A 27,031-nucleotide genomic window follows, 5' to 3' on the forward strand; every position below is an offset into this window, starting at 1 on the left:
TGCAGCCTCGACCTCCTGGGCTCAAGGGATCCACCTGGCTCAGCCTCCTGAGTAGCTGAGACCACAGGCGTGTGACATCACACCTCGCTAATGTTTAAACTTTTTGCCGAGACGGGGTCTCACTTTGTTGCCCATGCTGGTCTTGACCTCCTGGACTCGAGCGATCCTCTCTCCTCAGCCTCGCGAAGTGCTGGGATGACAGGCGGGAAGCACCGTGCTGGGCTGCTCAGCCATTGCAGACCCGGCTGGACCTGCCCAGGGTGGCTTGGAGGGATGGTCCTGCAGCCCTTACAGCGGTCATCATGTAGCCCCGGGACGCAGGGACGTGCAGCCCTGGCCTAGAGGGGCACGTGCTATCCCAGCCTTGTGAGTTGGGAATGAGCATTGCTCTCCCCCGAGTGGCCGCTCTCTGCTGCCTGGGCCTTGGCTGCAGCCTGGTGGTAGGTGAGGGGCCTCGGTTATCTGTGTGGAGCGGGCAGGGCTAGATCCCACCTTCCTCCCATCTGACCTCAGAGCCCAGGCCCCTGCCCAATGCCCCGCACTCCCTGCGGCATCTCAGGGCATCTGTGTCCTACTGAGAGGCAGGACGCTGTCTTCCAGGAGAGGGAACCCTTCCGGGGAGGATTGCAGGAAAGTCCAGGGCTCTCCAGAGGTGTGGTGGGCCCCAGCTCAGGGCTTCACGGCTCCGGCAGGAACGTGCTCCCAGATGATGCTTCTCCCGAGGGAGGCAGAGGCTGAGGGCACCACGTTGAGGGGATGCTGGTGCTGCGCCACAGGCTGACTCAAGCCTCAGCAGGACAGTCCCAGGCGTGGGGAAGGGGCCATCCTATACTGCTGGGTGAGCAGCAGACGTGTGTGTGGGGCGCACAGCTCCTGCCCTCGGGGATCCCGCAGTCGGGTTCAGGATCTGGCAGCCTGGTGCCAGTGGTTCTGGGTGGGGCCGTTGGCGGCGTCCCCGCTGGCGCTCCAGGCGACTCTCCAGAACTGCATCTGTAGAGGGCAGGGGTCCTGGGGTAGAGGCGCTCAGGGAGCAGCCCCAAGTACATGGGGAGCCCTGAAGCCCAGCCACCGTGTACCCAGTATCTCCTGAACCCACCCACCGTGTACCCAGTATCTCCTGAACCCACCCACCGTGTACCCAGTATCTCCTGAGCCTTCCAGCAGAGTCGGGTTAGGCAGGAGCCCTTCTCCTTCTGGCTCTTCAGATGCGGCCCCCCCGCATGGGCTCTGGGCTCCCTACCTCTGGACTTGGCCACTACCACAGCAGTACTGGGCGGACTCTGCCTGTGACCCCCAAACAGCAGTAGCAGTGGCTCTTCCCAGTTTACAGATGAGGGAACTGAGGCCCAGCACCGGGAAGCTGCTCACCTGTGTACGCGTGGCTGATGACTGGGGGTGCTGGGTTGGATGTGGGTGGGCTGGGGCCCTGCCTGCCTCCTCTGCCGTTTCTGCTGCCAGCCCCTGTGGGCTGGGCACAGAAGGGAACTTGAAACCTTCCAAGGATGGGCCTGAAGCAGGCCTGGCTCTCTGGTGACGGTGACAGCCTCCCCTCCCCCTGCTAGGCAGGTGAGCCCCAGGACCCTACTGATGTGTCAGGGCTTGCCGGCTCTCCTGGGAAACTCTGAGGCCCCGAGTCAGGCGAGAAGGGAGGAGGAGGCCAAGAATGGCGCCTCGCTGCAGAGGGCGGTTTGCCTTCATCTCCTCTGGCCTCGCAGGAGGGTTGGGAGCTCTCGCTGGCTGCGTCCTGTGCTGCCTCCTTCTGGTGGATGGGAGACAGCCGGCTTTCCGTTGGGCAGTGAAGGCGCCGTCTGACCACCTGTGCCACCTTCAGAGGCCTGACAGTGCGTGCTTTCCTCGGTCTGACTTTTCATCCGCAGTGAGCCGCGTCCAGGAGGGAATGGACTCTAGGGGAGAAGCCCCGCAGCCAGCGGTATTGTCCTTTGGTTCCCCAGGCCTGACCAGGGCGTATGAGGCCCCGGGGGTGATTTTACCAGCGGGTGGCAGGTGGGCAGTAGGGCCAGCGGGGCCGCCTGCCTGGCCTGGAGTGGCAGCTATGGAGCTTGCTGGGGGGACGGTCGGTGCTAGGGACATTGGGGGGCAGACTGTTGTCTGGTGGGCCGTCCTTCGCATTGTAGGACGTTGAGCGGCATCTCTGGGCTTCCCCGACCCCAATGGTGACAACCAGCGGTGGTGCTGAGGCCATTTCTTTTTTTTAGCCCTCGCCAGGGAGCCTGCGAGTCCAGCTGTGGCTCTGGGCCCTGGGGAGCTGGGACCCTCCTGGCTAGGGGCTGAAGCTTTGCCCTGGCCTCGAGGAGGAGGAGCCCCCAGCCCACACTCCTACCACAGAGTGGGTGGCTCTGCTGCCCCGTGGCTGTTGATGGTCCTGTGTGGGGGGGTTAGAGGAAAGGGGCCTGGGGTTTCCAGAGCAGCCGCCTTCTTGCAGATGCCGGCAGGATTGCGCTGGCAGCTCTCCCCCAGGTGGATGGCAAGGGGAAAAGCGCCGGGTTCCCAGGGCCTGGGGGCCTGTCCGTGTTGCCACAGGTCTCTGGGCACTTTACTTTTGAAGGTACTGTTTTCTGGCCTGGGGAAATGTTTGTTTTAGACACTTGGGAGAGTACGGAAGAGCCACAGGAGAAGTGTGGCTTCCTCTGCCGAGTCCGGCACCAGGCCGCTTGCCGGGCCCCCTCCAGACCCCACACCAGGGGCCCTGAGCTTGCTGTGCTTGAGCCATGGCTGGGACCCTGCCTCACAGATGAGGTTGGATTCTATTTCTTTGGGGGGGGCTTTTCCCAAGGTTCTGAGGTCCTCACCTGACTTCCGGAGCTGCCTCCAGGCGTGGGCCGTGCCAGTCGAGGCTGGTTTTGGTATTCATGTTTTAGGATTCTTTGCTTAGGTCTTCAGTAGAGCAGTGACTGATCCCGACAGGGCAGTTCTGAACCCTGGGAATGTTAGGAGATGTCTGGAGATGTTTTGGTTGCCAGTTTGGGAGTGCAGGCACAGAGAGAGCAGAGGCCGGGGACGCTGCTCAGCACCCTTCAGTGCCCGGGACAGCCCCACAGACAGAGATCTATCTAGCTTGGGGCAGTAGTCCCGAGGATGAGGATGCTGGTCTGGTGGCCCAGCCTGTTTTTGTGTTTTCTTTTTTTTTCTTTTTTGCAACAGAATCTGGCTCTGTCGTCTAGGCTGTTGGAGTGCAGTGGCTCCATCTTAGCTCCCTGTAACCTCCGCCTCCTGGATTCAAGTGATTCTCCTGCCTCAGCATCCCAAGTAGCTTGGATTACAGGCACCTGCTACCACACCTGGCTAATTTTTGTATTTTTAGTAGAGACTGGGTTTCACCATGTTGGCCAGGCTGGTCTCGAACTCCTGGCCTCAGGTGATCCACCGGCCTCAGCCTCCCAAAGTGCTGGGATTACAGGCGTGAGCCACTGTGCTGGACCTGTTTTTGTGTTTTCGAGAGGGATGGCTGAGCTGGCGGTCTGCCTGTAGGGAGAGGCAGAGGCCCTGAGAAGCACTGTCCCTGCCCCCAGAGCCTGAGATGGGAGAGGTAGAGCTCGCTGGGGCTGGGGTCAGCAGGGACAAACGCGCCTGCTGGGAGGGGTTCTGGGGACTCTTGCGGTGCCTGAGCCGCCCCCCGCTTTCCCCCCAGAGCCCTCTGCAGCTTTACCGTCTCCTTCAGGGACTGCAGACTTGAGGCTCAGGTGCCAGTGGCCGGCCTCTGTCCCTCCGGAGACCACAGCCCGGAATGAAGGCATCTTGCTTGGCTTTCTGTGGGGCAGAGCTCGCTAGGAAGGCCCCGGCCGCCTCCTGCTGGGCGGTACCCCCTTGAGCCTGCTGCCTCCCGAACCTCCCTCGGCCTCCGTGAGCTCTTCTGCACAATGGGGTTGTGGCCTCTGAGTGTGACGGGAAGCGTCGTGCGGGCTGTGCCGTAGCAGGCCTCACTTTGACTAGGAAGTGCTGTCCTCCTCCGCCCTCCTCCCCACCCTCAGAATCCCTTCTGCAAAGCAGTCCCTAGAGAGGAGCAGGCAGGTTTCCGGGGAGCGCTGGCTGCTCAGGGCCGTGGCTTGTTCCTTACGCTGTGCACGCGGTGGGTAGATTCTGTTGGTGTGATCTGTTGCAGAACAAAAAGCACAAACCTGAAAAGGAAATAAACAGGGTAGAAGGAGACGCCCGGGTCCCAGGGAGCCAGGAGCCTGTCAGGGCAGTCCTGGGGGTCCCTGAGCCTCACGGGGGCCTCTCGCGTCACCATTCCTCTTCCTCCTCTAACAGCCGAGTCCTCTGGGACCCTTGGAGGAGCCGCATGTGCACTGGCTGTTTCGGGGCGGTCCCTTCCTTAGGCTCCAAGAGGTTTTTGGGAACGGCTGCCAGGACGGAGCGCCTCCCGTCCCATGACAGGCTACATGCCTGGAGCCTGGGGTTCTGGGACCTGCCCCTGCTTCCGGCCTCAGGAAAGGAGTGGTTGGGGGAGGACTCGGGACGAGCTGTGGGCTGAGCCTGGACACACACACCACAGGACTTCAGTGTTCTCTGTAAAGCCAGCAGCTGGTCCTGGTGCTCTCCAAGGCCCTTTCTAGGTCCATCTGGACTCAGTGTCTGTGGGGCCAGGCTGAGGGGACTCGGGAAGCAGAAGCGGAGGGGGTGACGGGTGGGCCCGGGTCCAGGAAGGAGGGCAGCTGTCACTTGGAGTTGCGGGGAGTGGAGGGGTGACGTGGGGTGGGCCCGGGTGTCACTCAGAGTTCCGGGGGGGGTGGGGCGAGTGTTTCCAAGCACAGGATTACTGGGTTGGGTTTTGGAGGATGAATAGGAGTTTGCCTGTGGCTGGAAGTGGGGTTAAGGCTGTGGGCTCTGGGGATGGAGACAGCCCGCTGAAAACCTGGGATGTTCTCACGCTCTGGGCTTGGGGCTGCGTGGGAGCTTGCAGCCGACGGGGGCTCACTATTGATATGCTCTCATCTGTCCCCAGGCTGGGAGTGCTCCTGTGGTTGGGCAGTCTGTGATTCTCAGCTTTCTGGAGTCTCTTCCTGTTTGCACAGAGACTCATGTCTGGAGAGTCGATGTGCTGCAGGTGTGGAGGGGCCCGCGCCTCTGGCTCAGTGTTCCCTTCCCCTTCCCACTTTCCTTCCTTCCTTCCTTCCTTCCTTCCTCAGATCTCTGCAGACACCTGCCCTGGGCCAGCTCCATCAAGGCTGGGGTGCTCAGAGGACTGGCAGGGGGCAGGGGGCAGGGGGCAGGGCCAGGAAGGTGGCAGAGAGCGTGTGCTTGGGGGTATGGGCCTGGCGTGCACTCCAGGTGTATCCCCGCCCTGTGGCTTCCCAGCCTGTCCATTTGTCTTGGCGACAGGTCCATCCCCACCCTGTTAACGGTCACGAGTCACAGTCCTTTTTTCTGAGGACTCCCTCCTCCTCTCACAGTGGCTCAGAGGCCCTCAGAGACCAAAAGGGAGCCAACATTGCCTCAGGAGCAGGCCCTAGGGAGACAGGATCTGGAAGCCATGGAAGTGGGCCTGGGCAGGCCAGAGTTGGCCACCGCCCCGTGCACCCCAGCCGAGGAGGTGGAGTGAGGTGAGGGCTCCACCATGCCTTCCACCTCTGTATCCCAGGCGCCGTGCCAGGCACTGCTGCTTCTGCAGGGAGGACTTTGGAGGGCTGCCTGGAGGAAGTGGACTTTGGGGGAGTGGACGAGACAGGGAGGGAGGGCCCTGCCCTTTGCGCTCTGCAGGCTGCATGCTCTCTCTGAGGTCCTGGGCAGGTCTTCAGAGAACATGTGCTGGAGGAATGAATGATGGGGCTGGGGTTGGCCCACCTTGCCAACCAGCACCCTGTCCCCCCAGCACTTGCACACAGGTCACCAAGTAACAAAAACAGCTCGTGCTTGCGTCACCCTGGTGTGTGGGTTCCTCCTTAGGCGCCGAAGCACCCATCCTCGGAACAGCCTGTGAACCCCTGGCTGAGGGGCAGCGCCCCGCGGAGGTGCCCATTCCAGCTTCTCTGTGAGCCCCTGGAAGAGGCTGCAGGGCTCCTGGATGCTTTTAGTCCTCTGTGCCCGACAGGGAGCACAGGAGCCCCGGAAACACCCACTAGGAAATGTGCTTTGGGGACAGAAAAGGCCCTGGGATGAGGAGGAGCTGCGAGCTGGACTCTTTTTTTGTTTGTTTTTTGAGACAGAGTCTCACTCTGTCGCCCTGGCTGGAGTGCAGTGGCGTGATCTCGGCTCACTGCAACCTTCACTGCTGGGTTCAAGTGATATTCTTGCCTCAGCCTCCCGAGTAGCTGGGATTACAGGAGCACGCCGCCATGCCCGGCTAATTTTTTGTATTTTAGTAGAGAAAAGAGTTTCACCGTGTTGCCCAGGCTGGTCTCAAACTCCTGAGCTCAGGCAGTCCGCCTGCCTCGGCTTTCCAAAGTGCTGGGATTACAGGCGTGAGCCACCGTGCCCAGCTGCTAATTTTTGTATTTTTAGTAGACACAGGGTTTCACCATGTTGCCCAGGCTGGTCTCGAACTCCTGGGCTCGAGATTCACCTGCCTTGGCCTCCCAAGTGCTGGCGTTACAGGCGTGAGTTACCATGCGCGGCTGAGAGCTGGACTCTTAACTTGCTCTGTGTGGACCATGAAAGTGGCTCACAGCCAAGGTGCGCTCTTGGCAGGGATGGAGAGGCACAGGGGGAGAAGGCCCCGCTGGACCCTCCCCGCCGGTTCTTGTCCTTTGCCGTTTGTACCCTTCTGTTTCAGTTTTTTTTTTTTTTTTTTTTTTTTTTTTTGAAAAGGAGTCTTGCCCTGTCACCCAGGCTGGAGAGCAATGTCACGATCTCGGCTCACCGCAACCTCCGCCTCCCGGGTTCAAATGATTCTCCTGCCTCAGCCTCTCGAGTAGCTGGGATTACAGGCGTGAGCTACTGTGCCCAGGCATGGGATTACCTGGGATTACAGGCATGCGCCACCACACCTGGCTAATTTTGTATTTTTTTAAGTAGAGACAGGGTTTCTGCATGTTGCTCAGGCTGGTCTCGAACTCCCGACCTCAGGTGATCTGCCTGCCTCGACCTCCCAAAGTGCTGGGATTACAGGTGTGAGCCACAGCGCCCAGCTGGGTTTTTTTTTTTCTTTTGAGATGGAGTTTTGTTCTTGTTGCCCAGGCTGGAGTGCGGTGGTGCCATCTCAGCTCACTGCAGACTCCACCTTCCGGGTTCAAGCAATTCTCCTGCCTCAGCCTCCTGAGTAGCTGGGATTACAGGCATCCCCACACCCGGCTAATTTTTTGTAGTTTTAGTAGGGATGGGGTTTCCCCATGTTGGCCAGGCTGGTCTCAAACTCCTCACCTCAATTCATCCACCTGCCTCGGCCTCGGGCTCCGCCTCCCAAAGTGCTGGGATTACAGGTGTGAGCTATTGCGCCCAGCCTGTTTCTACATTGTTTTGGAAAGGCAGCGACCTCTGTCCTGGTTACCATCCCTGTCCCCTAGCCTCAAGCTGTAAGCCTTGGGACAGCAGCACGTCCAGTCATGGCGTGTGGGGACGGCCGCCCCATGAGGTGAGTAAATGCCCAGGACGCCCCAGAGAGCAGAGCTGGTGGTCCCGGGTCAGGCCGGGACCTTTTTCTTTTTCTCCCCTGGACCCTGCCTTGTGGCTCCACCTGCTGGGCAGTCCTGGCACTGCACACTGCACTGTCGAGGTGGGGAGGGCCGTGCCTTGGAGCAGAGGGGAGGCTCGGATCTCAGCCCTGGGGGTGGAGGAGGACCCTGGGGGTGGTGGGGTGGACCCCAGGCGCTGCTGCTGCAGGCACAGCCCAGCCTCCACAGCAAGCTCTGAGACCTGGGCGGAGCCTGGTGTGGGGGGTGGGGCAGAGCTGGGCCACCTTGGATTTCAGAGAGGGTCTTGGAAGCTGCTGGGTGGTGGAGGTCCAGGCCCCCAGCATTGGCTGGACTTCTCCTCGAAGCCCTCTCCAGGTGACCCTGTTTCTGCCCTGTGTGGTCCAGGAGCTGTGGGACCTCCTCTGGGTGCAGAGTGCTGGTCCCTTTGCCTCTGAGCAGCGGGTTCCTATCTGTCCAGTGGGCTGTGCGTAGAGGGCCCCGGGCGCCCGCATGTCCAGGAATGGGGCTGGAGGACGTCCCGCCGTGAGGGCTGGAGGGGAGGCCCCAGGAGCAGGGACCCCCAGAGTGGACGTATGGCCATTTGTGGGGACCTTATGGTTACTCTGCCGTCCACAGGAGGTGGACTTCAGGGGTGCTCTTCCCAGAGGGTCTGTTATGGGGTGGGCGCTCCTGTGGACGCAACCAGCCCCTGCCTTGCGCTTCACGAGGGTCAGCCCCGTGCGTCCTCTGCCGCTGTGGCTGTTTTGGGAATGTCCTCTCCTGTCTCCACCTTCAAAGCCTCAGGCCGCCCAGATGGCTCCCCTGGGGGCTAGGTTGGGGGTAGGCTTGTTTATCTGTCATGCTGCAGTGTCCGGCTTATCTTTTTTGTCTGGCTAAGCCCCAGGCGGGAGGGACTGTTTCCTTCTAGGGTCTCTGCCTGGCCTGTTCTGGGCCAGCATGTGGGTCCCACCGCCTCGGCTGGAGGGGCCGGTCCTGCTGATGCCTGGTTGCGGTGAGAGCCCTGCGGGCCCGCCGAACGGTCTCCGGAGCAGGGGGCTGGGCCTGCCGGGTTCTTTTTTTTTTTTTTTTTTTTTGAGACAGAGTCTTGCTCTGTCGCCCAGGCTGGAGTGCAATGGCATAATCTTGGATCACTGCAGTCTCCGCCGCCCGGGTTCAAGTGATTCTCCTGTCTCAGCCTCCCAAGTAGCTGAGACTACAGGTGCCTGTCACCATGCCCGGCTAATTTGTGGTTTCTTAGTAGAGACGGGGTTTCCCCTTATTGTTCAGGCGGTCTCGAACTCCTGACCTCAGGTGATCCACCCGTCTCGGCCTCCTAAAATACTGGGATTACAGGCATGAGCCATCGCGTCCAGCCAGCCTGCTGGGTTCTTTAGAGCCACTGAGTCTCCCTGTCTGGGTGGGAGGGGCCTGGGGCTCCTTGCAGGGCTGGGAGCTGCCGGCTCTTGCTGGCACTGGGTGTCCTCATCTTTGAAATGGGCTGAGAGAAGACAGGAGCTTGGACGGGTCTCACGAGAGAACGTTCTGGAAGTTCAGGTTGGGGTCTTCATGCTCCACGGTCTTGTCATTTTCGCTGCATTCCAGTCTCCGTGTGGGGTTGGAGCTCATGCCAGGTTCTCCCCAATGCTGGGGACAGGACAGCTGTGTGGGTGGATTGAGTGTGGTGGGGCGGGGACTGTGGGAGCAGAGAGGAGAGTGGACGCCCAGGGTGAGGGGTTTCTGGGCCAAGGGAAGGTTTGGGGGCCAAGAGATGGCCTTGGGCAGATAGTGCTGGTCCCATACCCCAGACCTAGAACCCTGGGAAGAAACACCATCTTTGTCATCCAGCCCGTCCTGGGGCCGCAGGGCACTGGTCTCAGGAGATGTGGTCAGGATGGGTGGTGAGGGAGTGGGCTCTCCCCCAGGCCGGGACAAGGCTGGGCTGCGGCGCCCTGGGCTGAGCCCTGGCTGGAGAGGCTGGGGAAGATAGCTAGCCAGGGGTTGTGGCCTCTCAGGACCACTGGGGCTGGGTGGTACCTCCCAGTCCTGGCCCTGGGGTGAAGCAGGGAGGAAGGGGCAGCTCCCAGGCCTCTGGAGGGAGGCTTTTCCTGTCAACCAATTCACCACGTTTCCCAGAAACAGATTGACCTGGGCCACATCCAGGAAGGAGCCCACCTGCTCCTATGCAAATTAATTCCCGGCTGTGGGACGGGGCCTGGACGGGCCCCTCCCACTTCCAGAGTCGGCATTCATTTATGTATATATGTATGTATGTATGTGTGTATGCATGTATAGCTCTGTCGCCCAGGTTGGAGTGCAGTGGTGCGATCTCGGCTCACTGCAACCTCCACTTCCCAGGTTCAGATGATTCTCCTGCCTCAGCTTCCCGAATAGCTGGGATTACAGGCGCCTGCCACCAGGCCTGGCTACATTTTTTTTGTATTTTTTAGTAGAGATGGAGTTTCACCATGTTGGCCAGGCTGGTTTCAAACTCCTGACCTCGGTGATCCTCCTGCCTCCGCCTCCCAAAGTGCTGGGATTACAGGTGTGAGCCACCGTGCCTGGCCCAGACTCGGCGTTTAGATGTGACCCCCTGGGTGGGCTCCCAGGGCACCTAGCAGCATGCAGATGCCACCCTGGGGCCTTTCTAGTCCTGACAGGTACCCAGACCCAGCCCTCTGAGGCATGGTGGGACAGGGCGGCCCAGGGAGGCAGTGGTGCGTACCAGCTTCAGGTGTCCTTTCAGGGGCTCAGCACGCCGTGCCCCCTGTTCTGAGCTGCAGGCAGCCATGGCCGAGCCCCAGGCAGCTTCCTGTGTGAAACTTCTAGAGCTGTCTGGAGCGCCCAGGCCAGGACGCTGCCCTCCAGCACCAGCGGGTCACAGGCTGCAGGGTGGGGGAGCCCAGTGACCAGAGGGAGGAGAGGCCTTGGTCCAGATCCTGACGTCAGTCTTCTCGGACCCGCCTAGCGTGCCTGCTTTCTTTTTGGTGCAGCCTTTGTGGAGGTGGTAGCAGCGTCCACCCGGGAGTGAAAATGCTGAAACCCCCTCTGCGGAGTGTGCCCTCCGGCCTCCAGGTGCCCCTGCTCTTTCCCATCTGTTGGCTGAAGCCTGGGGCAGGTTTCACAGCCCTTAAAAGACAAGCAGTGCTTTGGGAGGCCGAGGCGAGAGGACCGCTTGAGCTTAGAAGTTTGAGACCAGCCTGGGCAATTACAGCGAGACCCCTGGCTCTACCAAAAAAAGAAAAGAATTTGCTGGATGTGGTGGTGCACGCAGGTGGTCCCAGCTACTTGCGAGGCTGAGGCGGGAGGATTGCTTGAGCCGGGGAGGCAAAGCTTCAGTGAGCTATTATGGCACCACTGCACTCCAGCCTGGGCAATGCCTGCCTCCACAAAACAACAAAACAAGTACTCACACAGGCTTCTAGTTAGAAAGACAAGCCCACGTCCCCCAGACTGGACCCTTATCACCTGTCCCCCGGTCCTGCCCTCTGCTCGGGGACCTGGCTCCATTCCTGGGAGGCAGGTGCTATTCCTTCCAAGACCTTCCAAAAGCACCTTTTGGGGAAATGGTCTCTCCTCTCGGAGTCCACAGTGTCTGGAGGTCTGAATTTCCTTCCTTTGGGAAGGGCTTGAGGGTATCTGCTGGCTGGTGTGTGTATTGCCCATGACTCTTGGCTCCCCTGGGCTGGGTTGATCTTGCAGGCTATGTCTTAGAGCCCTGGGGTCCAGGGAAAGGAGGTGGAAGCTCCTGAGTGGAGTCCCTTATCCTTAGCTGCTTAGAGATGCCTCAGTCCCCTCCACCCCCGCCTGCCCTCCTGGGGCCCAGTCTCACTGCTGCCCACTCCTGCCTGGGGAGGAGAGCCTTCCCGTTAGGCGGGCTCCTCTTCCTCTCTGCACCCCCGTTAGCTGGAGCCTTGGGAGGGGAGACCAATGTCTCCCTGACACGGCCTTGCTCCTCCTCAGTAATTGTGCTCTGTCACCTCCCCTCCATGAATCTCTGCAGCTCACTCCACAGTGGCCTTGGCCTGGCCCCTCCACGTCACTGGGCAGTCGGGACTTCCGGGGCTCGGGGAAGGCTGGCACTAGTTGCCCTGTTCACCAGGCGGGTGGCAGGGTGGCATGCTCTGCGGGTGGCAGGGTGGCATGCTCTGCGGGTGGCAGCGTGGCATGCTCTGCAGCCGGCTGGGTCAGGGAGGAGCCGGAGCCTCCCCCAGTGAAGTGGGCCGGGAGGGCGCCCTTGAGCGTGCTGCTGGCCTCCGCAGCCCTCCCCCTGGGTGAGGGCTGATACCCAGCCCCAGCCGGCCGTTTCCCTGCCAGGAGCATCCTCCTGGCCTGGGAGCCGTCCCTCCCCGTGCAGAGGAACCGGCAGCCACAGTTGCTGATCCTAGTTGGGTGCCCTCGCTGACTCCCAGGGTCCTTGGCTGTGAGATGGTGCCAGAATGGGCCCCTCTGTGCCTGCTGGACACGTGGGGTGACGTTTCCTGGAAAGGCCTTGGCTGTGGCCTGGCACAGGCAAAGAAGAGCCTGTGGCTTCTGTGTGATGTTCCTCTGCCTGCCCGTACCTCGTGGCCCTGCACACCGTCCTGCGGAGTTCCGGGTGGTCCAAAACAGACACACGGATCCTTCTTCCTGTCTAAATGCTACTTAATTTTATTTGTTTTAGAGACAGGATCTTGCTCTGTTGCCCAGGCTGGAATGTGGTGGTGTGTTCACAGCTCACTGAAGCCTTGACCTCCTAGGCTCAAGAGATCCTCCCACCTTAGCCTCCCAAGTAGCTGGGACCACAGGCACCCAACCACCACACCCAGCTCATTTTTTATATTTTTTGTAGAGATGGGGTCTCGCCATGTTGCCTAGGCTGGTCTTGAACTCAAGCAATCTGCTCATCTTGGCCTTCCAAAGTGATGGGATTACAGGCATGAGCCAGTGAGCCTGGCACTAAATGTAATTTTTTTGTTTGTTTGTGACAGAGTCTTGCTCTGTCGCCAGGCTGGAGTGCAGTGGTGTGATCCTGGCTCACTGCAACCTCTGCCTCCTGGGTTCAAGCGATTCTCTTGCCTCAGCCTCCTGAGTAGCTGGGATTACAGGTGCCCGCCACCATGCCTGGCTAATTTTGTATTTTTAGTAGAGGTGGGGTTTCACCATGTTGGCCAGGATGGTCTCGAACTCCTGACCTGGTGATCCACCCGCCTTGGTCTCCCAAAGTGCTGGGATGACAGGCATGAGCCACTGCGCCCGGCCCCTAAATGTAATTTTAAAGATGGGTACAACACTGATGTGATTTCAAGGGAAAGGCGGCAGCTGCCCGTGACCAGCCCTCCTCCCACCTCCTCTGCAGCCTCCAGGTCCCGGCCTCCAGCTGTCCCTGCAGGGTTCCCGGGAACAGGAGGGCCTTCCGCCTTCACAGGCACAGGCAACAGGCAGCCGTTTTCCACTGCGCTTTCATCACCGAGTGAGCTGCATTCGTTCCCCGTGGGCCTTAAAGCAGCACACTCTCAGCGCTGGGCTGGGAAGTCCAAAGTCAGCCTCGCTGGGCTCAGGTCAAGCTGTGGGCAGGGCTGGGCCTCCCGGAGGCTCCAGGGGAGAGTCAGTGCCAGCCTTTCCCAGCATCTGGAGGACCCTGCATCCCTCGGCTCAGGGCCCTTCCTCCCCTTCAAACCCACAGCACAGCCTCTTCAGTCTCTCTGACTCTCACCCTCCTGCCTCCCTCTTTAAAGGACCCTGTGAGGACACTGGGTCCCCGGATAACACAGGATGTTCACCCACCCTCAGGGTCCTTCGTTCAAGTCGCACCTGCAGTCTCTGGCTGAGTGAGGTGGCCTGGCCACAGGTCCCAGGGATTAGGATGGGGGACTTGCTTGGGGAGGCGCTTGTTCTGCTGGCGGGTGTGTCTCAGGGGAGCAGCTTGGGAAACCAGCCATTTCTTTTTTTCTTTTTCTTTTTTTTTTTTTTTGAGATGGAGTTTTGCTCTTATTGCCCAGGATAGAGTGCAATGGCTCAGTCTCGGCTCACTGCAACCTCCGCCTCCCAGGTTCGAGCGATTCTCTTGCCTCAGCCTCCCGAGTAGCTGGGATTACAGGCATGGGTCACCACGGCTGGGTAATTGTTTTGTATTTTTAGTAGAGATGGGGTTTCTCCTTGTTGGTCAGGCTGGTCTCAAACTCCTGACCTCAGGTGATCCGCCCGCCTCGGCCTCTCGAAGTGCTGGGATTACAGGTGTGAGCCACCACGCCCGGCCGAAACCAGCCATTTCTTTCCTATGCCTGCTGGGGTTTGAGGGGGTGTGTGTGGGGGCCATAGGGGGAGCCTCCAGTTCTGTTGCTGTTCTCCGCGCCGCCCACAGTGGGAGGTCTTATGCCTCCCTCCCCTTGGCTGTGTCCAGCCATTTCTTTGCACGGAGGTCTTAGCACCCTGTGGGAGTCGATCTCCAGGTGGGCCGAAGGGCAGGCAGGACCTTCAGACAAGCTGCACGTTCAGTCAGAATCAAGTCAGAGCCAAGCGGCGTCTTGGCGCGGGCAGGTTCCCGTGGGGCCGTTGCCTTTTGCTACATGGTGTCACGGCTCCTTATCAGCCTATCAGGGACGTGTGTCAGCGTTCACGTCCCTCTTGGTAGTCGGCGTTGGGTGCAGCATAAATGAAGGCCAAATTGCATTTGCTGTACCCCGTGGGACTGTGGGCTTGGTGTGGGCCCGGCTGCGCCTTTGTTGGAATCTTTGATCTCGCTGGGTTTGTGGAGCTGCTTTTCAAAGGCGAGAGTGTGCAGCATTCCTTGCCACTCTTCTTCCCCGTAGCAGTGTGACTTGGAGGTCCCTGCAGGGCGCACGACTCCCCCTTAACCCCAGGTGACCTGCGTTTAGGCTTCTAGGTCATCTCCTGCGTTATTTGTTGTTGTGTTTTTGCAGTGAAGTCCGCAGCGGACGCATCTGTACCTCCGCCCTGTGCGGTCTGTCTGTGGCATGGGTTCTGAGGATTCTGAGTCTGAAGGTGTGGTGTTGAAGCTGCATGGGATGGTTGCGAAACTGTTCTGCGAGATCTCGGCCTGTGCATGGCCCCCTCAGTGACGGGCAAGGGAGATTTCACCCCATCTAGAGCCTCATTTGCCATCTAAGGGGATATAGCATCTACAGGTTCCAGGAATTAGGACGCAGGGGTCTTTGGCGCCGTTTCCTGCCAACTCCAGAGGATCAGACCTATTGACCTTTAGAGACCTTTAGAGATGTTATGGAATTACATTCGGTGGAAATTTATTTATTTATTTTTTTTTTAAGAGTTGGGGTCTTGCTTTGTTGCCAAGGCCAGAGTGCAGAGGCACAGTCCTGGCTCACTGCAGCCTCAAGCCCCTGGGCTCGAGTGATTCTCCCACTTCAGCCTCCCACACAGCTAGGACCACAGGTGCGTGTCACCGTGCTCAGCTTAGTTTTAAGTATTTTTTTAAGAGATGGGATCTGTGTCATCCAGGCTGGTCTTAAACTCCTGAGCTCAAGCAATATCCTCCTGCCTCGGCCTCCCAAGGTGCTGAGGTGATCAGCGTGAGCCACTGTGCCTGGCTGTGCTCAGTCGAATTTCTGATGGTCATCTTGTAAGTTTCTGGAGGAAGTATTTGAACTTGGTTTTTATTCCTTCGCTGGAATATTGGGCTCCACTTGCTTGTGTTTTCTTTAGACTCCTTCAGCCTGTCCCCACGGGAGGCTCCTGTGGTTCTGACTTCTGTGCTGACATTGGTGGCACTGAGGTTGTGAGGGTCTGCTAGAATGTGTCCTGGAACCATGTAAATAACATATGAGTCACATGTTCCCAGCTGCCCCCTGGGAAGACAGTTCAGCTGTGTGCTTCAAGCCAGGCACAGCAGCTCTGGCGATAGTCCCAGCTATCTTGGAGGCTGAGGTGGGAGGATTGCTTGAGTCTAGGAGTTCAAAGCCAGCCTGGCTGACATGGCGAGACCCCACCTCTACAAGGGTTTCACTCTTGTCGCCCAGGCTGGAGTGCAATGGTGTGATCTCGGCTCACCGAAACCTCTGCCTCCCAGGTTCAAGTGATTCTCCTGCCTCAGCCCCCTGAGTAGCTGGGATTACAGGCGCACGCCACCACACCCGGCTACTTTTGTATTTTTAGTAGAGATGGGGTTTCTCCATGTTGGTCTGGTTGGTCTCGAACTCCCGACCTCAGGTGATCCGCCCGCCTTGGCCTCCCAAAATGTTGGGATTACAGACGTGAGCCACCGCGCCCAGCTACAAAAAATTTTAAAATTAAAAAATTTATTTAAAGTAGGCCAGGTGCAGTGGATCGATCACTTGAGGTCAGGAGTTCAAGACTGGCCAACATAGTGAAACTCTATCTACTAAAAATACAAAAATTAGCTGGGTGTGATGGCACATGCCTGTAATCCCAGCTACTTGGGAGGCTGAGGCAGGAGAGTTGCTTGAATTCGGGAGATAGAGGCTGCGGTGAGCCAAGGTTGCACCACTACACTCCAGCTTGGGTGGCAGAGAGACTGTCTCAAAAAAAAAAAAAAAAAAAAATCTTACTGTGGATTTTGCAGGGTGGCCCATCAACTGGGCATGTTCCCATCCCCCTGGCCCTGCTCAGCCATGGCCACTTCTGTGACCTCTGTTTCTGCAGGACAGGTACAGCCCAGTGAATGTTCCTATAGGCAGGAAAGCCTGTGGGACAGAGCCCTGAGCTCACCCCCGCCGGACACATGGCACATGGCCGCCACACCGCAGGCACACCACAGGCACACCACAGCCACACCGCAGGCACACCGCAGCCACACCGCAGCACACCGCAGGCACACCGCAGGCACACCGCAGGCACACCGCAGGCACACCGCAGCCACACCGCAGGCACACCGCAGGCACACCGCAGCCACACCGCAGGCACACCGCAGGCACACCGCAGGCACACCGCAGGCACACCGCAGCCACACCGCAGGCACACCGCAGCCACACCGCAGGCACACCGCAGCCACACCGCAGCCACACCGCAGGCACACCAGAGCCACACCGCAGGCACACCGCAGCCACACCGCAGGCACACCAGAGCCACACCACAGCCACACCACAGCCACACCGCAGGCACACCGCAGGCACACGCCACCACACCACCGCAGGCACACTGCTGGCTGGGTGGGGCCGTGTTGGCTGAGGAAGGGCTCTCCTGTGTCCACCGTCAGGCTGTGGTTGTCGGCCCAGCCCAGGCCTGCCTCAGCTCAGCACTCTGAATGCTGGGAGCTCCACACCTGCCTGCCCCGGGGAGTTCCAGCCTGTCGAGTGTCCACCCCGCCATGGTCATTGTGCTCATTCCATGAGCCGTGTGAGGGAGCCTCCAGGACCCATGGAGCTGTGTGTCACACAGCCCAGGCCCGTCGAGCGCCCATTGGTCAGGGCAGGGCGGGGCCCGGCACAGGGCCTGAGAAGGCGCCATGGCCTGTACCCAGCTGGGCACCCCAGAGCCTTGGCGGGCGCCAGTGCGCGGTGGGTTTCGGAGGCGGGTCTCTTCCCTTCCCTGCAGTTTGAGGCCGGGGCTGCCCCCACGCTGCGGGCTCCTCTCTGGCAGGCTGGTCACAGCTGTGCTGTCTGTTCCCTTCAGGGCTGGGTTACGACCCCTACAACCCTGAGCTGCCCAAGCCCCCTGCGCAGAGGGAGAATGGCACTCTCGGCCTGGGGGAGGAGCCGCACCCGGATGTGCTGGAGTTGGAGCTGGTCAACCAGGCCATCGAGGCCGTGCGCAGTGAGGTGGAGCTGGAGCAGCGGCGCTACCGGGAGCTGCTGGAGACCGCCCGTGAGCACCGCTCCGCTGAGGCCCCCGCCCTGGCACCTCGCGGCCCGAACGCCAGCCCCACGGTGGGCCTGGACGAGGATGCCTTCCCACTGGCCTTCGACTACAGCCCCGGCAGCCACGGCCTGTTAAGCCCTGATGCCGGCTACCAGCCCACCCCACTGGCCGCCCCTGCCGAGCCGGGCAGCAAGTACTCGCTGGTGTCCCTGGACAGGGGTCAGGGCAGAGGCGGAGGGGGTGGCAGTGCCCTGGAATACGTCCCCAAGGCTGTGAGCCAGCCCCGGCGGCACAGCCGCCCCGTTCCCAGTGGCAAGTACGTGGTGGACAACTCCAGGCCACCCACAGACCTGGAGTATGACCCTCTCTCCAACTACTCGGCCCGGCACCTCAGCAGGGCCAGCTCCCGGGATGAGCGGGCCACCAAGCGGCCCCGGGGCTCCCGCGGCAGCGAGCCCTACACACCTGCTCCCAAGAAGCTCTGTGATCCCTTTGGCAGTTGCGATGCAAGGTTCTCAGACTCAGAAGATGAGGCCGCCACGGTCCCAGGTAATGAACCCACCACGGCCAGCACCCCCAAGGCCAGGGCCGACCCTGAGAGCAAGGCCACTGGGCAGCCACCCTCCAAAGAGGGCCTGGAGGCCGAGGGGGGCGGCCTGCGGGAGACCAAGGAGACGGCCGTGCAGTGCGATGTGGGGGACCTCCAGCCGCCCCCAGCCAAGCCCGCCTCCCCAGCCCAGGTCCAGTCCTCACAGGATGGGGGCTGCCCCAAGGAGGGAAAACCCAAGAAGAAAAAAAGTGGGGCCCCACCTGCCCCCAGCTGCAAAGACGGGGCCCAGAGGAAGGACAAGACCAAGGACAAGGGCCGAGGGCGGCCTGCAGAGAAGCCCCGTGCGGACAAGAAGGGCCCGCAGGCCAGCAGCCCCCGGCACAAGGCAGAGCGGCCGGAAGGGACCAAGAAGAAGCCATCTTCGGCCACTCCTGTGGCCAGCTCAGGGAAAGGGAGGCCTGACCGGCCAGCGCGGCGGCCGAGCCCCACAAGCGGGGACTCCCGACCAGCGGCCGGCAGAGGCCCACCCCGCCCCCTCCAGCTCCCCGACAGGAAGAGCACCAAGGCCCCGTCGGGGAGGCTGGTGCAGCGGAAAGCCCGCTCACTGGACGAGGGCGCCTCCCAGGACGCCCCCAAGCTGCAGAAGCGGGCCCTGAGCCACGCCGACCTCTTTGGGGACGAGAGTGAGGACGAGGCCGCGGGGCCGGGGGTGCCAAGCGTGGGGCCCTCTGCCCTCCCCAGCCTTAGCTCGGACTCCGACTCCGACTCAGACTCCAGCCTGGGCTTCCCGGAGGCGCAGGGGCCGCCCAAGCGGCTCAAGGCCTCCCCGCCCCCCTCCCCCGCCCCATCCTCCTCCTCCTCGTCGTCCTCCAGTGCGGGGGCGGATGTGGACTACTCGGCCTTGGAGAAGGAGGTGGACTTTGACTCCGACCCCATGGAGGAGTGCCTGCGGATCTTCAACGAGTCCACCAGCGTCAAGACAGAGGACAGAGGCCGGCTGGCCCGGCAGGTGAGGGCGCGGGTGCTCGGGCTGGGCTCGGGCGGAGGCAGAGCCGAGGGCCTGGTGAGGGACGTTCTATCTGGAGTGGTTTCCAGTTGGCTTGGAGGCATGGGGTGGAGGCAGCTCCTCAGTGCTGGCCCCTGAGCCCCTTGAAATCTCAGGAACTCAGGAGAGCCCGGGCGGCCCTGTTGCCCCTCACCCACCCAGAGGTCACTGGCCCGTGGCCACCAGCCAGGCTCCTGTGGTCACGTGCACACGGTCTGTTCCCACTGACTGGCAGGGGGATATTGGCCCACCTACCCAACCCGGGAACCCACCTCCGGCACACCCTTCTAGCCCCTCTCCCCTCCCCTTCCCTTTCCTCCCTTCCCCCTCTCTTCTCCCCTCCTCCCTTCCCCCCATCTGTCTTTTCTCTTCCAGCTCCTCTGTCTCCTCTCCTCGCCCGCTCCTCATCCCCTCCTGCCCCTCTCTCCTCCCCTCCCTCCTCCCTACCCCCAGCGTGGGGAGCTCTTGCTCTCCTGGGCCAGCCCTGGACCCCTGGGTCTCCTGGCCCCGTGTCCCCACATTGGCCACCAGGGGGAGCTCACTCCACACAGACCGAGCTCAGGTGCTCAGCCTGCACAGCAGCTGGTGCGGCCCAAGGTGGCCTCGCTTTCCCAGTGTGCTTTCATTCTGCAGCCCTGGGGTCTCCAAGCCAGGGCCCTGGGTGCACAGGAGAGGTAGCCTTGGGCATCTGCAGAACGTGTGACACCTGCCCACCTCCCCACCCCCCCGACTGCACCCACACAAAGCCCAGGGATTGTTGGCCCTGAGCCCTGGACTGGTGACCCTGAGCCCTCAGCTGCTGTGCCTGGGGGTTGGACTGTTCCATTCCTCACTTGCGGGGGGCAGTTTGAGGTTGGGGTGTGTTGGCGTTGGCAGCGAGGGCCGTCCTGTGCTGACGGACGCACATGTGTCTTAGCCCCCCAAGGGAGAGAAGAGCGAGGAGAAGGGGCTTTCGGGTCTGACCACTCTGTTCCCTGGGCAGAAGAGGAGGATCTCCCACCTTTCCAAGCAAGGCCAGGAGGTAAGGTCTGCAGAGGCCAGGCCAGCAGGAGCCTTTTTTTTTTTTTTTTTAAGGACGAGGTTGGCCTGGCTCGGTGGCTCACGCCTGTAATCCCAGCACTTTGGGAGGCCAAGGCGGGTGGATCACCTGAGGTCAGGAGTTCGAGACCAGCCTGGCCAGCATGGCAAAAGCCCGTCTGTACTAAAGATACAAAAATTAGCTGGGCGTGGTGGCGGGTGCCTGTAATACCAGCTACTAGGGAGGCTGAGGCAGGAGAATCACTTGAACTCGGGAGGCAGAGGTTACAATGAGCCAAGATTGCTCCACTGCACTCCAGCCTGGGTGACAGAGCAAGACTGTCTCAAAAAAAAAAAAAAATTATAAAAAAAGGGGCGTCTTGTTTTGTCACCCAGGCTGGTCTTCCAACTCCTGACCTCAAGTGATCCTCCTGCCTCAGCTTCCCAGTGTTGGGATTACAGGTGTGAGCCACTGCACCCAGCTTCATCCCTCCGTTATTTTTGTTTGTTTGTGTGTTTTTGTTTTTTTTTTTTGTGACGGAGTCTCGCTCTGTTACCCAGTCTGGAGTGCAGTGGCACGATCTCCGCTCACTGCAACCTCCGCCTCCCGGGCTTAAGTGATTTTCCTGCCTCAGCCTCCCGAGTACCTGGGATTACAGGTGCCCATCACCACACCAGGCTAATTTTTGTATCTTTAGAAGGGACAGGGTTTCACCATGTTGGCCAGGCTGGTCTTGTGATCTGCCTACCTCAGCCTCCCAAAATGCTGGGATTACAGGCGTGAGCCACTGTGCCCAGAGGTGGGCGGATCACGAGGTCAGGAGTTCGAGACCAGCCTGGCCAACATGGTGAAACCCCGTCTCTACTAAAGATTCAAAAAATTAGCCGGAGGCCGGGCGCAGTGGCCCAAGCCTGTAATCCCAGCACTTTGGGAGGCCGAGGCGGGCGGATCACGAGTTCAGGAGATTGAGACCATCCTGGCTAACACTGTGAAACCACGTCTCTACTAAAAAAAAAAAAAAAAAAAAAAAAAAAAAATACAAAAAAAAAAAATATATTAGCCGGGCGCGGTGGCACGCACCTGTAATTCCAGCTACTCGGGAGGCTGAGGCAGGAGAATTGCTTGAACCCGGGAGGCGGAGGATTCAGTGAGCCAAGATCATGCCATTGCGCTCTAGCCTGGGCGACAAGGCAAGACTCTGTCTCAAAAAGATAGATGAATAAATAAAATAAAGTGAGTTATCCATTCATAAACTTCTGATTTCTTTGGGACGTTCCTGTAAATCTGTGATGCTTTTTGTAAAGCATCAGTGATTTCTCCATTCTTTCTTCCACCCAAGTTTCACCATAAATTTGATGCTTAACATTTGCTTCAATTTTAGCAGAACTCCTGTCGCTCTGACTGGGGCTCTGTTCTAACTGATGTCTTACTTTTTTTTAGTGCCTCAAACTCTGTCTGGTTCAGACATGTTATGACAAGTTAGTATCAGTTTATTTTGGGGCAAAAAACTTGAAAGCCATGCAAGTTTCGTCACAACGCACGTTTTCCATGAGCTTTTTGAAGACACCTTATCTTTGACACTGCCCAAGTCCCAGAGAGAACTGGCCCCTGCCCCTTCCTCTTAGATTGCCCACGGTGCTGGGGCGGGGGCCAGAGCAGGTCAGCAGCCCCAGGGTGACCTCCCGCAGAGTGCGGCAGACTGCCTGCTGTGCTGTGTGCGGCCTGGGCCTGGGCCAGTTGTCCAGCTCTGAGCCCCGGTGTCCTCTGTAGCCCGGAGACAGTAGTACTTGTCAGGCCACTGTGCAGATGTGGCGAGGTAGTACGGGAAAAACAGAGAGCCTGGCCCCGGGGTCAGCAGCCAGGAGAGTCCCAGTTGATCCAGTCCCAGAGACTCCCCAGAGGAGGGGCTTTGAGGAAGATTAGGCATAGTGGGATTGGATTGCAGTGCCAGTCTGATCAGGGTAGTCTTGCTCACCCATGCCTTATCAGGGCTGAGGACACAGCCTGGGCACCGGGAGACACTGGGAGTGGGGAGCCTGGAGCCACATGGCATTGAGGACCACTGCCCCGTGCTGCTTCCCCCCAGTGTGCCCAGCAGCTCAGAAGGCAGCCAGGGAGGTGGTGCCTCCGGCCCCTGAGTTGCAGCCACGCTCTCCCAAGCCTGCCCGGGGCCGCCTGCTCCAGGTGCCCCCGCTGTGCTGCCAGGCCTTAGCATTTGTGGTAACACAGGCGGAGCCCCCGAGGAGGAGTCCCGCGGTGCCCCCGGCCCGGCCCCCGACGGCGCAGGAGGTGTGCTACCTGCGGGCCCAGCAGGCGCAGAGGGCATCGGCGAGCTTGCTGCAGCCCCCCCCCAGGCTGGCGGAGAAGTCGCCCTCCGTCCACATTTCCGCCCCTGGCGAGAAGAGGAGGATCGCCCACATCCCCAACCCCCGCCTGGCTGCAGGTGAGTCCTGGCCCAGGAGGCCTGTGCCGGGGAGCCGTGGGCATGTGGGCAGGAGAGTGGCACCCTGAGGTCTCTGAGCTCACCCGAACCACATGGTGCTTGCTCATGGGGTGACCTTGGGCCCCCTCCTTGGGGCCCTCAGCCTGCCTGTGAAATGGGGACTGTTGAGGGGTGCAAGAGGCCTGCCTGGCCCAGCACCTTCCTTCCCTGACCCAGCTTGGGGTTACTAGGAGTCCAACAGCCTGTTGGAGACTGGGCTGAACCAGGGCCTGAGCCTGTGGTTCCAGGGAATGGGGAGCCATGTCGGGGTGCCTGGCATTGGGTGGGGAGCAGGCTCCTGCAGGTGTGGCTTTCTGCCTGGCGTGTGAGTGGGGGCATGGCCTCTGATGGAAATGAGCACTGTCTTCCCAGGAGTGGGGCTGTGTTTCCTTTACTCCGACAGGCACTTCCCCCCAGCAGTCTTGTAGAAAGTCGGGCCAGGCCTCAGTGGTGGGTGGACAGGACCCTTCATGGGGGATTGTCCTGTCTCCTGCATCTTCACATCAGTGTTGTCTGTAGAGTGAGAAAGTGTCCCTGGAGGCAGGTCACAGATGAGGGTGCCCCAGAAAGCTCCTAAAAAAATGCAGGTTCTGGTCTGGAGGCTGGGAAAGGTCTGTGTGTCTGGCAAGCTCCCTGGGAGGGCATGGCTGCTGTCTGAGGAGCACCCTGAGCAGCCTGCTGGTTTGGAGCTCCTGGCGCTGGCCGGAGAGCCTTAGGGCCAGCCCCGGCGATTCCCCTGCAGATCCCACGGACCCCACGGCCCTCCCGTGCTGGACCTGGACTGAGGCCCCTCCTTAGGGAGAGCTCTCCAGGCCACTCTGACCTCCCCTCCCTAGAGCCCTTCACGGCTGAGACCTTAGCCCCAGGGAGGGGAAATCATTGAACTGGGCCTATGCCAGGACCCCCACACGCTTCCCGTCTGTGTCTCTGCACTGGGGTTGTCCTGTCGCTGATCCGTAGTGGGTGCTGAGCTGTCACAGCGCCCTCGGGGCCCGCCGCCTGAAGAGAGTCTGGCGTCCCAAGTGCTGGCAGTGCTGCAGGGCGGGCTCATGTGGCTTGGAAGACGCCTGTGGCTGCCTGTGCTCGCCCCCAGTGTGCAGCCGAGGGAGCCTGGAGGGTCTCTGTCTGTTCCTGAAGAGTAAACCCTCCACTGCAAAAGGCGCATGCCAGCCTGGCGGGCAGCCTGCTTCCTTCCTGGGCGGCCCACGGTAGCATGAGCAGACTCAGCCTGCCTCCCTTGCACCTTCCGGGGCCAGATGGCATTTCGAGGGATGTTGCTCTGAGACTAGGGCCAGATGTCCCCGCTCACAGCTCCCCTTCCTGGGTCGGTACCGAGCCCCCAGTCCAGAAGCCCCCCCCCGCCACACAGACATACATGCCCAGGTTGCAGCTGCCCGCATGGCCAGCCCTCCAAAACAGCCCCTGCAGGCCTGGCCGCCTCCCTCTGGTTTGTGACTTCATCAAAGGGCGAGGCAGAACACAAGAGGCCTCAGGGCAGGGCTAGCCGCTGGTCACAATGAGCAGGTTGGGGGCACCCAGACCCCTCCGGTCCTCTGTCCGGGAGCCAGGGCCTTTCCCTCAGACATCGATGCCTTGGGCTTGGGGTCAGAACACGTGGCAGAGGCCTGGACTGCCCCACCGGTGACTTGTCCTGAGCGGCCTTCACAGCCTGACCTGTGTCCTCAGCCTCGATGGACTTCCCTGAAGGCAGCTAGAGCCTGATGTCATTGCGCAGCCCTCGCCTCTCGCCCCGGCCCGGCCCCCTGCACGCAGAGATGCACGTGCTGCTGGCGCTGAGCGGCCGCGGCTGCCTGGTGCTCCGCCACGTGGTGATGGGCAGCCACTCACCCTGCGCCCACACCTCCTGTGCCCCGCCAGCCCCCACAGGTGTCAAGAGGACCCTTGTGGCCAGCGGCAGCCAGCCCTCCAACGGCCCCGAGCCGGGCGGCCAGCAGCTGAAAACACGCACATTGTCGGGGATGGCGTCCAAGACTACCACCACCATCACCCCTAAGCGAATTGCCCACAGTCCATCCTTACAGGTAGCCCCTCCCATCTCGGCCAGGACCACCACCCCCAAGACCACGCCCTGAGGCCCGGCCTCATGATGGCCCGGCCCCTTCCGGCCACATGGGACCTGCAGAGGGCCAGCCTCGCCCCTGCCCCGCGGGCCTTCGTGCTCCACACTGCAGTACAGCCTTCACCTTCCCTCCCCATGCCCTGGTGGTTTTTGTTTGTTTGTTTTTGAGACAGGAGTCTTGCTTTGTCCCTCAGGCTGGAGTGCAGTGGTGCGATCTCGGCTCACTGCAAGCTCTGCCTCCTGGGTTCACGCCATTTTCCGGCCTCAGCCTCCTGAGTAGCTGGGACTACAGGCGCCCGCCACTACGCCTGGCTAAGTTTTTGTATTTTTAGTAGAGACGGGGTTTCACTGTGTTAGCCAGGATGGTCTCGATCTTCTGTCCTCGTGATTCACCCGCCTCGGCCTCCCAAAGTGCTGGGATTACAGGTGTGAGTCACTGCGCCCGGCCACCCTGGTGGGTTTTTTTTTGTCTTGTTTTTTTGTCGGTTGGTATTTTTTTTTTTTTTTCCTTTAGAGACAGCGTCTCTGTTGCCCAGGCTAGAGTGCAGGGGCGCAATCATGGCTCACTGCAGCCTCGACCTCCTGGGCTCAAGCGATCTTTCCACCTCAGCCTCCTGAGTAGCTGGGACCACAAACTGGTGTCATCACACTCCAGCTAATAATTTTGTTTTTTATTTTGTAGAGACAGGGTTTTGCCATGTTGTCCAGGCTGATCTTGAACTCTTGGCCTCAAGTGATCCTCCTGCCTCAGCCTCCCAAAGTGCTGGGATTATAGGCGTGAGCCACCACACCTGGTCTTATTTTGTTTTTAATTAATAGACTTTATGTTTTTTGAGCAACTTTAGGTTTCTAGGAAAATTGAGCAGAAAGTACAGCAAGTTCCCATGTGCCCCCATGGCCTCAGTTTCCCACGCCCTTAGTTCCCCCTGCCCTCAGTTTCCCCTGCCGCTCCTGTCTTGCCTTGGAGTGTCTGTCCCTACTGGAGCCAGGCTGATCTGTCACAGCGCACCTCACTGTTGCCTCCAGCCACGGTCACAGCCTCAACACGTCTGCGTTTCCCGCTGGAGGCCTTGCAGAGGCCCTCACCCACGGCTGCTTTTGCCTTCCCTCTAGAGTTTAAAGAAACCCATTATCCCCAAAGAGTTTGGGGGCAAAGTCCCCACTGTCATCCGCCAGCGCTATCTCAACCTGTTCATCGAGGAGTGTCTCAAGTTCTGTACCTCCAACCAGGAGGCCATAGAGAAGGTGAGGTCCTGGAGTTCCTGTCTGGCCGGCCGGGTGGGGACTAGGGGTCCAGGGTGGTCCCCAGACATCCCCCGGCCTCTCAGCCGCAGCTGCGACCCGGAGCTGCCGGGGAGAGATGCAAGTCCCCGATCCCATGGCGACCCCACCACTGGGGCTCCCCGGCACCAGGCAGGCATGGCCTCAGCTGGGCACCACGTGTCCCCCAGGCACTGAACGAGGAGAAGGTGGCCTATGACCGCAGCCCCAGCAAGAACATCTACCTGAATGTGGCCGTGAACACCCTCAAGAAGCTCAGGGGCCTGGCCCCCAGCGCCGTGCCCGGCCTCAGCAGTGAGTCCCAGTGGGTGGGGGAGGCTCAGGGTTGCTCTTGGGGTGGCAGCTGGGCTGGGACCCTTGCTGGGACCTTCACAGCCCTGAGCTCAGCCACAGTCTCAGACAAAAGGAAAGCGCGGGTGCTGTGAGGGGGCTGCCTGCTGCCTGGTTCCCAGGCTTCTGTGTAGGACGGGCCAGGCCCTGGCGTCCTCTCTGTCAGCCACCTTCCTCTGCTGAGTCGGGTCTCTGAGCCGAGCCGAGGGGCCACCTGCTAATGGAGCCGCCGCAGCCCCTTCAAAGCAGGAGGCCCAGGGCTGGGCGAGCTCCATGCATTAAGCTCTGCGGAGGAAGAAAGCGGAGACCTGGGCGTTTCATTGCAGCCTCTCCAGGCTGCATTAAGCTATCACCGGCCCCCACCCCTGTCCCCGCCTCCATTAGCACTCGGAGGGGCCCGGGGTTGGCATCGCAGGCTGGGTGGCCCATGGAGGCTCAAAGCCCTCGAAAGCCATTAGATCCCCCGTGCTGTTCTCCCAGCCCTTCTCCCTTCGCTTTAGGGGAGGGGACGAAGACTTCGGCCGTGGGGCCTCTGTGCAGCTCTGGGGCCTGCAGAGCTGGGGGCTGCCCTGCGTCCCCGGCCCACCACATGTCTGCCTCTCCTGTTCGGGTCAGGCTGGAACCCGGGGTCAGTGGGGCGCTGTCCCAGGAAGGGGGAGTTGAGGCAGAGGTCTGAGGAGTGCAGGGTGGGTGGGAGAGCAGGCGGGGTGGGGGTCTGAGCCAGCTAGTTAACACCCTCCTCCCCCCCCCCCTTCCAGAGACCAGCGGCCGCAGGGTTGTGTCCCACGAGGTGGTGCTGGGAGGCAGGCTGGCCGCCAAGACCAGCTTCTCGCTCAGCCGTCCAAGCAGCCCCCGGGTGGAGGACCTGAAAGGTAAGGCCCCACCCCTGCTCTGCCGTGGTGCTTT

At 60.5% G+C, this 27,031-nt stretch overlaps 1 protein-coding gene across 1 annotated transcript in view; it reads left to right on the top strand.

Annotated features, from left to right (window-relative positions):
• The window catches only part of REXO1 (RNA exonuclease 1 homolog), a 33,726-nt gene that overhangs the window by 3,083 nt on the left and 3,612 nt on the right, over positions 1-27,031 (top strand). The window contains exons 2-8 of the mRNA XM_030795888.1: positions 17,154-18,898; positions 19,851-19,955; positions 22,182-22,395; positions 24,313-24,476; positions 25,628-25,759; positions 25,966-26,089; positions 26,884-26,997. Of these exons, the coding sequence (XP_030651748.1) occupies positions 17,154-18,898; positions 19,851-19,955; positions 22,182-22,395; positions 24,313-24,476; positions 25,628-25,759; positions 25,966-26,089; positions 26,884-26,997 (2,598 nt within the window). The remainder of the gene's footprint in view (positions 1-17,153; positions 18,899-19,850; positions 19,956-22,181; positions 22,396-24,312; positions 24,477-25,627; positions 25,760-25,965; positions 26,090-26,883; positions 26,998-27,031) is intronic.

This window comes from Nomascus leucogenys, chromosome 17 (genome assembly GCF_006542625.1).
Source record: "Nomascus leucogenys isolate Asia chromosome 17, Asia_NLE_v1, whole genome shotgun sequence".
Lineage (NCBI taxonomy): Eukaryota > Metazoa > Chordata > Mammalia > Primates > Hylobatidae > Nomascus > Nomascus leucogenys.